The sequence below is a fragment of the Seriola lalandi genome, unplaced genomic scaffold (genome assembly GCF_002814215.2).
Source record: "Seriola lalandi dorsalis isolate HSWRI2012SDOR001 ecotype SW California unplaced genomic scaffold, Sedor1 jcf7180002054957, whole genome shotgun sequence".
NCBI lineage: Eukaryota > Metazoa > Chordata > Actinopteri > Carangiformes > Carangidae > Seriola > Seriola lalandi.
The window spans coordinates 366,520-379,019 of NW_019525508.1; the positions used below are offsets into that span (position 1 = coordinate 366,520).

Genomic DNA, 12,500 nt, shown 5'->3' on the forward strand with positions numbered 1-12,500 from the left:
CTCCCTCCCTCCCACTCTGATCATTTTTCCCGCCTCAGATTGTGGCCGTGTTGACGGCTGCTGAAAACATCGACTGCCTTTGATGTTTGATGTTTGCTGCTCGTGTGAGTTTGTCTCGCTCAGCCTGGGGTTTGAAGGTAATAAGAGGTGTGAGATATGAGTGTGTGTGTGTGTGTGTGTGTGTGTGTGTGTGTGTGTGTGTGTGTTTAGTGCCAGGCAGTGAGTATGGAGGAAAAAAAAAAACCCAAAAGCCTCTTTTCTTTTGGCGATTTGCAGGTTTGTGAAAGTTTGACGGTGAAATAAATTCACTGCGGTGGCATTTTTTTTTTCTTCTTTTTCTTTTCTTGTTATTCCGAAAAATGCTGCTCAGAGCTCAGCTAAGAATACCAGAGGTGTGCATTTATGAGTGTGAGTCAGTCAAGCTTAGCAGCTGAATATGACCACATGAAATAAACAGAAACATCCAGTCATTTACAGTAAACTCTGCCGTCACGGCTTCTGCTGTTCAACGTTCCTTTGCACATCCTCACGTACATGTGCGTGACCTTTAACCTGCGTTACAGGGAAAACATGGAGTCTCAGCCTGATTATACAAAACAATACACGCTGCAGGCGGGTTGGCATCTTATTCCATACATCTACATTTCAACTGTCAGAATGTCCCACAACTGGAAATCAGAAATAATACGGTTTAATCCACCAAACCCCGTCAGCGAATGTTCAACTTGTGGCCACAAATCTGGGAGTACTGTTCGACTCAGATCTGACCTTCGATCTCCAAGTTTTCCACTCCTGCTTCCTCCAGATGAGACGCATCTCCAGAATTAAACCCATCACCTCACAACCCGATCTGATGAAAGTCATTCACGAACTCCTCTTCTTAAAACTGGAACTCTGTCCTCTCTGGCATGAACCTAATGTCACGCTCCCTCCTCCTGTTAGTTCAGAACACAGCAGCTCGGCTTCTTAACAGACCGATCCTCGCTTCCCTTCGTCGGCTCCATCTCCCATTTTAGAATAGATTTTTTTAAAGTTTGCCGATCACTTTTAAAAGCACGCCGGGGGCCTTAGCCTTAGCTCCTCAGACAAGTCGTCCCAAAGTCAAGACTTAAAGCTAAAGGTGACCACGCCTGCGCCGAGTCAGTAACTTCCTCTTTTATGTACTTGCTTTTTTAGTCTTTAGTCTTTTTATCGTCTTTCTGTTGTCTCCATGTCGCGCTTTTATTGCTTTTCCTGTGTGTGTGTGTGTGTGTGTGTGTTTCTACACGGCATCTTCTCCCTCTAATTGTCCTTATTTATATTGAAGCATATCGTTTGTCCTCCCTCTGTGACTCCGCCTTGTTTCAGTCCTGCTTCTGATTCGTTTGTCACAGCATGCTGTAAAGTTATTACTGTTATTATTATTACTATTATTATGTGTTTGAGGGGAGAGTTATAACATATAAATCATGAATTCTCCGGGATGAAGATTGTAAGATTATTACGTCTGTATGGAGAGACACTCGGCCATCCAATCACATGTCTAACCCGCGCAGGGTGCGGATTATATCATTACGGCGTCGATACAGAGATGATGAGAGAAGAACTTAACAGGCCGTCCATTCCAATCCAATCACACCTAAAGCCTGAGATCTATGAGCTGTCAGGACTATGGACTATATGACAACCATGTCTAAGTGGAGGTGAAGAGAGAGAGGGAGGGAGGGGGAGAGAGAGAGAGAGAGAGAGACGGCGGGAGCGATGGTGCCAATCCAATCTTGTCAGATCTACAAGCTGTCGAGAGTGTGGGTTACGCTCTGTGACAACTGTATCAGCCGCATCAATATTATGGAGGTGAGGCGAGAAAGAGGATTATGTGATGACTGTGTCGATAATGGAGGCGAAGAGACAAAAGCAGGAGGGCTTGGATTTTACCCCGAGTACGTGAACGTGCCGAACCCGAAACATTAGAGATCGTTGAACTCATGAGCGTCACCTTCGAATATTCCACCATTAAAATTTGATCTTTTTCTCTACTCACAACAGATAAAGCGTCAATCAGCACCTTTCTTACAAGGTGGATCTTTTATTCAACCTTGGTTTTTAGAATAAAACACCTTTTTATCCCGAGAGATTTCAGTTGGATTCAGATAAAGGTCAGACTGGCTCGAGAGACGCTCACAGTTAAATGTCCACTTGTTTGTATGAACACACGTCGGAATGTAAATTTAAAATCGCTTTCTATTTCTGCTGTTAATATTTCTTTTTTTTGTTATTTATTTCATCTGTGACTTCCTGATTAAATGAAGTGTATACACAGCGACCTGACAGCTGGCTTTTGTTCTCCACGTCTTTGTGGTTGAATCTATGGGAACTGGTGATATTCTCCACAGCCCCAGACATCTGACACCATTAGCATGTTAGAATCACAGAACTGGACTCATTTAATTATTATTTATTATTAACTATTATTATTACTAACGAGCTGCCGGACACCTGAATTTCCCCTACGGGATAAATAAATTATCTGTCTATCTTATTGTGTCGATACCTGCTGAAAACACCTCATCTAAACTTGCTTTAATACGAAGTCGAAGCTGCTGAGCCTTAAAACCAGCCGTCAGGACTTCTGGAACTTTGTGATGTCACAACAAAGCAGTCACCAAGCCCCGCCCACCTCAAGGTCTTTAAAACGAAGCAACTGATATTTAGTAATTGTGCCAGAAATTACAAAACAATACAAGGATTTTCTGTTTCCTCTGGACGTTTGGAGCAATTTTAATTCACATTCTTTTACAGTAAAGTTGCAAAAAATGAGATGAAACATTTAACATTTGAGTCTCTCTCTCTCCCTCTCTCTCTCCCTCCCTCTCCCTCCCTCTGTCTCTTTTAGTGGTAAAGGTTAAGATGTTAAACTTCTCTCTCTCTTTTCATCTCCATCTCTGCCTCCGTCCATCCGAGTTGGCAGACTGATATAACTCTGAAGACAGATCCTGACACGAGCCCAGTCGGGTCTCTCTCCCTCCCTCTCTCTCCCTCCCTCTCTCTCTCTGCCTGTCAAACGCCAAATGGCAATCAGATGGCCCGTCTATCCATCTCATTCTCTCACACACTTCTGCCCTTTCGCGCTCTCTATCCCGCCCACTCTCTCTCTTTCTAACACACACACACACACACACACACACGCCTCCCCATTTCACACTCTCAGCCTCGTGCATTTCTCTCTCTCCCTCTGTCCGTCTTGAATCACCTTCTCGTCTTTTTCTCAATCCGCTCGTTTGACTGACGCGACGTGTTCATCAGTGACTGAATCAGCGAAGCAGCTTTTAACATTCACAGATATGCAAAGGAGGGAAACGCCAGCGAGGCCGTCCTCTCCTGTTCGTCCCTCTCCAACTGGATGTCATCCATGCCTATTTAATTATTATTATTAGATTTAATTATTAATTAAATTGTACATGTGACCTGACTGTTATTGTTTTTGTTTCTTTGTTTCAGTTTTAGTAAAAGTCAAAGGCGATGACGTGTGGATGCACTCTCCACCTCTGTGATATAATCTATTATATATATTATATTATGTAATAATCTGCAGTGCTGTTGCCGAGAGGAGAGCTGCGAGTGTCGTATAAACCTCCTGCAGACTTCACCAGATAGATCTTTATTTCCCCGTTGGTTGATATGAATTCACTCGTTCACCGCAGAGGAAGATGCTTCACTCGCTCGCCGCCCTTTCATTCTCACATTACGCCCAACAATCCTCTCTCTCTCTCTCTATCTATCTATCACATATTAACTCTCAGTCATGTCAATTATCGCCCTCATGCATCATTATCGCCCCCCCCCACCACCCGTCTCATCTCTTCCCATCATTGTCTCTGACACGTCAGAGGTGGTGGAGAGCGGGATCTGTCAGCCTCCACTCGCTGCGCCCAGATCTGGAGCTGAAGATCTGATACGACTGAACGGACACAACGCCGGTCTCTTTCTCTGCATGTATGTCTCATGTCAGTTATCTGTCTCATCTATCGCTGCGGGCGGTGGTTGTCAGGGGCGATAGCCATCACGGCCTATAAGTCCTTCTCATCATAGACGACTTATTGACTGCCCGCTGCCCTGACAGCCGTAGATCTGATAGAGCAGGACGAGAAACAAATTGTCTGTCAGTCTCTTTGTCTTGGTCCTTTTGTTTCATGATGTTGACCCTGCTGCTGTGGACTGTGGATGGATGGAGTGAAGTATCAGCACCGTATTGATACTGTATCAATACACCTATAACCTGCAACACTGATAAACAGTAGGCGTGGGCGATATCAGAGATTTAATATCACGATATACGATATTATCAAGAGGAAGTTTCTAAGGAACTCAGTGAGACCAGAAAGTTTGTAAATCTGGTAAAATACTTAATGGTTAAAATGCAAATAATGTGCAGAACATCCGATGGCTGAAACTTCTTATGTCGCATTAGGTTTTAAAGCTCCATATTTTATGAGTGTTGATCCATAAGAAGATATAAAAACCATCTCTTCTGATTGGCTGACTGTCTCTCTGAGTGATCCAATAAAAATACAGCAGATTTCAGGTAAAAACACTCAGAGAAACCAAATCCTGCAAGGTTTGGATGGTGGGTCCAGGTGGGCGGGGCTTGGTGACTGCTTTGTTGTGACATCACAAAGTTCCAGAAGTCCTGACGGCTGGTTTTAAGGCTCAGTTTCTGAATACAGGCTGTGTGCATTTCTCTGTGGACTGAGGCTTTGATACTTTCACAGTATTAATATAGAAGCTAGAGCTGATCTATAATCACACTACACATGGACACAGACCTTTACATTATATGAAACCTTTAAGTATTTCCACCAACTTACACAGATGTTTGTGTCCGAACAGTTGACCAGAGCGTGTCTACCATCTGGCCTCAGTTCAGATAACATGCAATGTAACCCAGTCCTCTGTGTCTCCCTCTCTTGACGACACACACACTCTGTAAAAAGGAAATGCAGAGTCCTACCTGTGGGCAGGGCGGGGTCCATGGTCGGTTTTTCCCAGGAGTTGACTTGTTCCCAGGTAAATCCATTGGTTCCCAGAGAAACGCTGTACCCACAGCTGCTGTACGACTCCTCAAATGTACAGCCACCTAAACAGAGGATGAAAGAGATTTATAAATTACAGAACAATACAATATACACATTTACACTCAGCCCGCACACAGGGTTTCATTAGCCATCAGCTATCTGGACCGGATTATGTACAGAAAGCTCTCGAAATTAAAGTAATTAAAGCGAAATTACAAGAAACACAGACCTGTCCTCTGACCAGGACGTGACCGAAAACAGGAAACAGACAAAAAAATAAAGAAAAAACCAGTAAGAAGAATATAAATTATAGCAACTCTCACATAGCCCCTGTGCATGATATGAAACTGTTATCAAACACAACAGATGCAGCCGTTCAGTCGTCTTTCTTGCACAGGAATTAATGTATCTCAAGAGACTTCCTGGCAAAATAAAGGTTCAATAAATCAAAATAAATCCAGCTGTTATTGATTACTATTGGTTGCTGGTTATTGTAGATGAAAGCATGTTAACCATTGGGGGCAGCAAACGATCCTTAAGCAACTTGTTGACAGTGCAGCCAAACAAACTAAAAGGATTAATTGTCTCACATATTTAAAAATCCGTTGAATGGATAAAAAGGATTAAAAATAGGATTTGATTAATGAATCGAAATCGTTCTAAAAGCTTTGTTATTCGCCGTATTTGCGATTAAACGTTTCACCCCCAGCGCACGTCTTTAAAACCGCATCTTTAATCACTTCAGTGAGTTTCTTTTATTTTGAAAACAGAGCTTTCAGAGGCCGCTCTGGCGTTGTTAACGATATTATACTAATTAAGTTATCAGCATGAATTGAAAGAGCCAGTGCAAGACAGACACTGTCACAGTCTATCAGAGGAGAGTGGAGCGCAGAGGGGAGGAGAGAGAGGGAGAGAGAGAGCATGCCTTTACATGGGAGAGCGAGTGAGGGGCAGAGGGAAAGCGAGCTCTATGTGTCAACATGATTAAGTCACAGTCTCATCGTTATTTCATGGCCCAGCTAAGACACATTTTCCACCGCATTAGCCTTCTCTGCTAGCCTAGAGCGCTACACACACACACACACACACACACACACACACACACACATAAAAACACTCCACTAATTAGACATATGCTTTGACACACAACCATTTTAATTTGTTTTGAAGCATTTGAAAAGAGGGAACGTCATTGCTTTATTCATGAAATCACTTAAAGCCTGCTTTCTTGTTGTTTCTCATCTCTCTCTCTCTCTCTCTCTCTCTCTCTCTCTCTCTCTCTCTCTCTCTCGGTGGTGTGATGTCCTGACGGCACATTTGTCAATTTAGACCTCATCAAAAAAAAAAAAAAAACTAAAGAGAAACTTCTTGTCGTTCTTCAACAGAAACATGTTTGTAATGAAAGTGAAGCCCGAGGACTTAGCGAGGCTCGGAGCTTCGCTGCAAACTCATTTATTCCACTTGAGCTTCTACATAACAACTTGAAATGTGCTGAAGCAGATACGAGTGAAGGAGGTTGGCATCAGTGTTTGGATTAAAATCTCAGAGACCTAAATGTCCTGTGATATAACAGTTCCTGGAGATTGTGGAGAGATCAGCAGAGAGATGGATTAAAATGCTATAAATTTGTATTTTTATTTGAACTGTATTAATGTTCTTTAAAAACCTCTGCCGACTTATATTAGTCACTATAATCTCCCCTGTGTGCTGATGCATTTTCCTTCATGATTGACTTTTATGTGCCGGGTGTTTGAGTGGTAAATGTGCTGTTATGATATTTAATCAAATATAATGTTTAAATGGACTGAAGTTACATGCTGCCATTCACCCATTCACACAGCGCCCTTCCACCATATATTCACACACCCATCTGCTCACAGACTGTAAATAAAGATGGACGTCGCCACTGTGACGTCACTTACAGGTTTTACTGAAGCTCAGAGTGAGCTGCTCCACCGTCGCCACCTTGGCAGTGTCTGACTCCGCCCCCTAACTCCCAGCTAATCCAAAAATGGACAAAGAGGAGGGGCGTGTGTGGAGCCGAGACTTTGGTGCTTGTCATTCAAAGAGGCCACGCCCTCAATCCGTCATAACTGTAGTCCTTAATAAATGTAAACAGGTGAGTTATATAAACAGGTGAGTTATATAAACAGGTGAGTTATATCAACAGGTGTCATGAAGGAGGAAATTAGCTCTAGAGACCAAAACAGTTTTTGTACCAGGCTGTAAACATGTTTATTTCTGCTGTAAAGTTGGACATTTTAACATGGGAGTCTGTGGGGACTGACTCACTGTTGGAGCCAGACTCTAGTGGTCGTTAGAGGAACTGCAGCTTCTGGTTCTTCAGTACAGTCTCATGTTTCAGCGCTGGACGAAATACAGACTGGAGGAGCCGGGAATCGAACCACCGACCTTTGATACCTTGACGCAGTATCAGCGACAGCGGAAAACAGTTTAAAAGTTTAAATTAAATGAATTTGTCCTCACTTTTCTCTTGAGACAGTGAATAAATCACTATTTTGGACGTAAACCCCTTTGACCACACAAGTCAACATTATCAAACACAGACTGTACACAGGAAGAATATGGTGTCGCTCTGATTATAACTCTCCAAGAAAGACTCGACTCACACCGACTGGGGAATGAGACTGAGAGCAGAGAAATCCTCCTCCTGCGATCTGTGTTCTGTTTGAAAAACAACCTCCAGCAGTGGAAACCAGGAAAAACACGATTTTTCTTACAGATATGAAAATAGCTGTTATAAATTAATCACCACTGAGATAATTAGCCTTTATTGCCCCCACGTTGTTCAGTGATCTGGTTAGAAATGAAAAGAAATCAAACTGATCTCATTAGAATACAGTTATAAACAGTGTGTGTGTGTGTGTGTGTGTGTGTGTGTGTGTGTGTGTGCGTGTGTGTGTGTGTGTAGCATCAATATTCAATATCAGATCTGCAATTTTAAGACCACTATCGGGGGATGGGGAGGGGGTGTCTCACAGCGGTAGGCGAGTGTGTGTGTATGTGTGAGTCAATGCCCCTAATCTAGTTTTGAAAATCAGTACAACACCTCCCCTCGCCGCATCTCATTGACACAAACATAATTACACACACACACACACACACACACACACACACAAACACACACACACACGTCAGAAAGTTTCCGTAATGAAAACATAACACACGCAACAACATGCTCCGGTCTGATAGAGAGCGCCTGTGTGTGTGTGTGTGTGTGTGTGTGTGTGTGTGTGTGTGTGTGTGTGTGGGTGTGTTTGTGTGATGGAGAAACAAGTATGTGCTCATGTATGCATATATATGTATGTGCATGAATAGCTGTAGGGCTCGTGTGTGAGTGTATGTGTATGTGTGTGTGTGTGTGTGTGTGTGTGTGTGTGTGTGTGTGTGTGTGTGTGTGTGTGTATGTGTGTGTGTGTGTGTGTGTGTGTGTATGTGTGTGTTCTGACACTAAAACAAGCAGAATCCCTTCATCTCTGCTAATTAACCTTCCTGTAACCAATATGATAAAATATTGATATGACGACTAGAGCATGCCTACACACACACACACACACACACACACACACACACACACACACACACACACACAGCATTTGATCTTTATCTAACTGACGTCATCAATCTTCATTAATATTCATTTGAAAATTCACTCAACCTTGTTGTTTATATTTGGCAGGAAGTTGTTGTTGTGTTGTTTGTTGTTGTGTTGTTTGTTGTTGTGTTGTTCTCATTCACCCGTCACCTGCTCCGACACGTCGTAAGTGACAGCACGATGCATCAGCCAGGTAAAAGACGCAGGGTCGGGGGGAGGAGCTCTGACAGCCATGAATGACGGTTGTAAACAAACACGTACAAGGTGGATTTACACTGGCTGATGTGTCGTTGCGATCTGACCTACAGTGTGGGCGGAGCCAGTAGCTGTGACTGCATGTGGATAACAAAGGCGTGGTCACATCAGCGCCACTTCCTCTCTCTGAATCTGTGAACGTTTACTCGATTTTCATCTCAGTCGCCTCCTGCCGACAGAGTTCATCTACGACCGACAGGAACGTCACGCGCCATCGTCCTTACACCTGCTTCTGTTGCTCATTTCATAATTTTTCATCATTTCACTTGCATCAGTTCATTCAGAGAGGGGAAAGAAAGCAGAGCGGGCTAACTCACATGTTGTCGGTTAGGCTAGTTAGCACATTTGCTAATGGGTTCATTTCGTTAATTCAAAACGCATATTTGCACCGTTGACTCTTGTCTTATGTCTGCAAACATTTCACACATCTCAAGTCAAAGTGATGCAATCAAATGAGCAATGAGTTTTCTCCAGTATGCCCTGTGTCCATTTGTTGATCCTCTGCAGATGACCTTTGACCCCCGGTGCTTTCCTTTCACTATGACAATGATCCTCTCTGAAGCTCAACCACTGAACTTCATCCCTGTCTCCTGGTCGCCTCGTCATTACTGTGTCATATATCTTACAGTCGCTTTGAGTTCATAAATCTCAATCTGAAAAAGTCATATATATAAAACAGGAAGTGAAGATGATTTAAAAATAAAGTCGAATCTAAATCAACCCGCTCCGAACATTGATTTTAACGTGTTTATCTCAGAAAGCTTTGAGCGGCTCTGATGAACTTCTCACCTCGGTTTCCCGCCAAATAAACAAATCATCAAAAACCATTTGACTTCAGCGGGGGGGGGTTGATTGATCCACAACCAATTAAATGTTTTATCCAGATCTGCAGCTCTGTAAATCAGACCTGTGACAGGAATTAGGTTCATCGCGTCGCCTCAAACTTCTCATTTTAATCATCCCAGGTCTCCACTTCCCAACAACCATTCTCATCCTGATTTCTCTCATTTTTTAATTAAAACTGCAGCAGTTATTGTGAGTAAATGAATAGCCAGCAGAGAAATTACAAGGACTTCTCCTTGTTGTTGTCGCTGCAGTCGAGGTGTCATTTGTTTTGCTGTCAAAATAAAAAACATTTTCACCACAGCTTCATGAGCAGAATGGCCATTACTTCTCACAGACTGCAGTGTAAATGGTTCGTGTGTGTGTGTGTGTGTGTGTGTTTGTGTGTGTGTGTGTGTTTCCAGCTGGGAAAATCAGACGTTTCAAAAGCAAAGAGCTCAGTGATGAAACAGAAAATTAATAACCTTTGAGGTTTTTCAACAAATGTTATTTTACATTTATTCTGAGTGATGGATTTCAGGTGTTTTTTGTAAATTCCTCCCTAACAACAACATGTTCAAACCGTTCTCTGCTTCCACGCGTCTTCAGTATTTGTGAACGTCACCTCCTCGTGACCTCGTCCATGTGTCGGGGTCACGGTGGCGGCCTTGACCAGGTCCAAATGAAACACGCTGGATCTGTTGCACTGAAGTCTGTATTTTATCCGTCAAACATGTTTATTTTAATCACACATAAGAGCAAATACTACATTTCTACTTATACAGAGTGTTAGTGACACACTCTGTTTTGTTGTTTACTGTATAAACACATCAGAAACGACGTATACACTAGTGTTTTCTCATGATACGATATCACTCCACTGGCTTCATGAATATTCTATTTTAATAAGTTAATAGGTTGTTGTGCATTCGTCCATTCAGAGGAGAGTTTTCTGCTCGAGTTCACATCTGGTCCATTTAGACGTGAAGTCAGACGACACGGATCACACTAACTCAGTATCACTAAGGACACACACACACACACACACACTGATGTTACGCAAGCAACCTGGTTTTCATCCACAAACACACACAAACACACACACACACACACACACGAGAGCAAGAAAATAACTCTCCGCCCTGAACGTCGCCACTTACACACAGATAAAGTCGTCCTGCGATGATAAAGCTTATTTAAGCAGAGTCCCCGTGTTAAGATTTCCGCCCCCCCGAGGCACCAATAGCAGCCATTAGAGCCTTTCATCTGAGCCAAAGCTAACACAGTGCGACAGAACCCACGGAGTCACAAACCGGGGGGGGGGGGCACCCCGAGGCGACCGGCTCTAAAGAGTCTGTTTACTGCTCACTTAGATAACATCTACTGATCCCGAGTGTGACTGTGTGTTGAAGTGTGTGTGTGTGTGTGTGTGTGTGTGTGTGTGTGTGTGTGAGTGTGTGTGTGTGAGTGTGTGTGTGTGTGTGGGAGCAAACCGAGGACATGTTGTGGTGTGTTCATGCGTGAATGCGAGTGCAGGGCAGAACAGTTTTCTATGTCAGGTGGGAAGGAGCCGAGCACGTTCGCCAGAGGAGGAGAGACTTTTTTACAATTATCTCAGTTACTCAGAAACTATTCGGACTAAAGCGACCAAACTTTAATATATTAAACTTTCGTCCGTCTGCTAATTATCCAAACTATCTACAGACGACTACATGTGACACGTTGTTCACAATGTTCATTTGAATGGAAGAATTATGACGCAACTGAGCCCACGGTTGCAACATGTTAAAAACACATTTAAATTCAATAATTTACTTTTTCTTTTCGTCACAAAGAGAAAATATGTTGCTTTTTTTACAATATCGTTATTTATTTCTAGGATACTATTACGGTTTCAACACTTTTTATATTTCTCTCAGTTACTCAGAGACTGTTTGAAATAAAGAAACCAAACTTTTCTATATTAAACTTTCATCCGTCTGCTAGTTATTAATACCATGTTAAAGATGATTACAGACGACAAATAAAACGGATTCACTGACTGAGTAAATGAAGTTTGTGTTGAAGTCAGAGTGTATCAGGACTGAGAGTCTGGAAACACAGGTGTGACCGTGTGTGCGTGTGTGTGGGAGGAATGACTCAGTAGCTAAGTGTGTGTGTGTGTGTGTGTGTGTGTTCCTATCTTGTCTCATAGTTAACTCATATTAAATCCACTGTCAGCTAACATGGCAAGATCCTTAAATTTTCCCATTAAGTCATTTAAAACCACATGTCAACATATGCCATCTGCCCCTCACCCACACACCCACACACACACACACACACACACACACACACACACACACACACACACACACACAAACACACATACCCAGGGGCAAACTAAACACACTGGCTAAACAGTAAATGCCATTACTGCCACCCCAATAAGCCTGGATAATAAGAGAAAGCAGATGGAGGTTTGCTAGTACAACACACAATGTATGTGTGTGTGTGTGTGTGTGTGTGTGTGTGTGTGTGTGTGTGTGTGTGTGTGTGTGTGTGTGTGTGTGTGTGATAATAAAATAATTATTTATTCTTAAAAAAGAGCACGTTGTGAATCTTCCAAGATTCTGGGGCCAGAGATTCTTTGTCATGTTTGCATGAGAGCAGCGGGACAGTGAACGCCACACAAACAAGAGGCGCTCGAAAGGAACCAGAAGAAGAAACAAAAAGAAGGAGCAGGAGAAAAGATGGTGAGCAGGTGTCAGAGATAA

The 12,500-nt window shown here is 42.8% G+C and overlaps 1 protein-coding gene across 1 annotated transcript in view; it reads right to left on the reverse strand.

The window, feature by feature from the left end:
• The window catches only part of ptprt (protein tyrosine phosphatase receptor type T), a 314,644-nt gene that overhangs the window by 261,806 nt on the left and 40,338 nt on the right, over positions 1-12,500 (reverse strand). Inside the window, exon 2 of the mRNA XM_087170691.1 lies at positions 4,988-5,113. Coding sequence (XP_087026817.1) covers positions 4,988-5,113 — 126 coding nt within the window. The remainder of the gene's footprint in view (positions 1-4,987; positions 5,114-12,500) is intronic.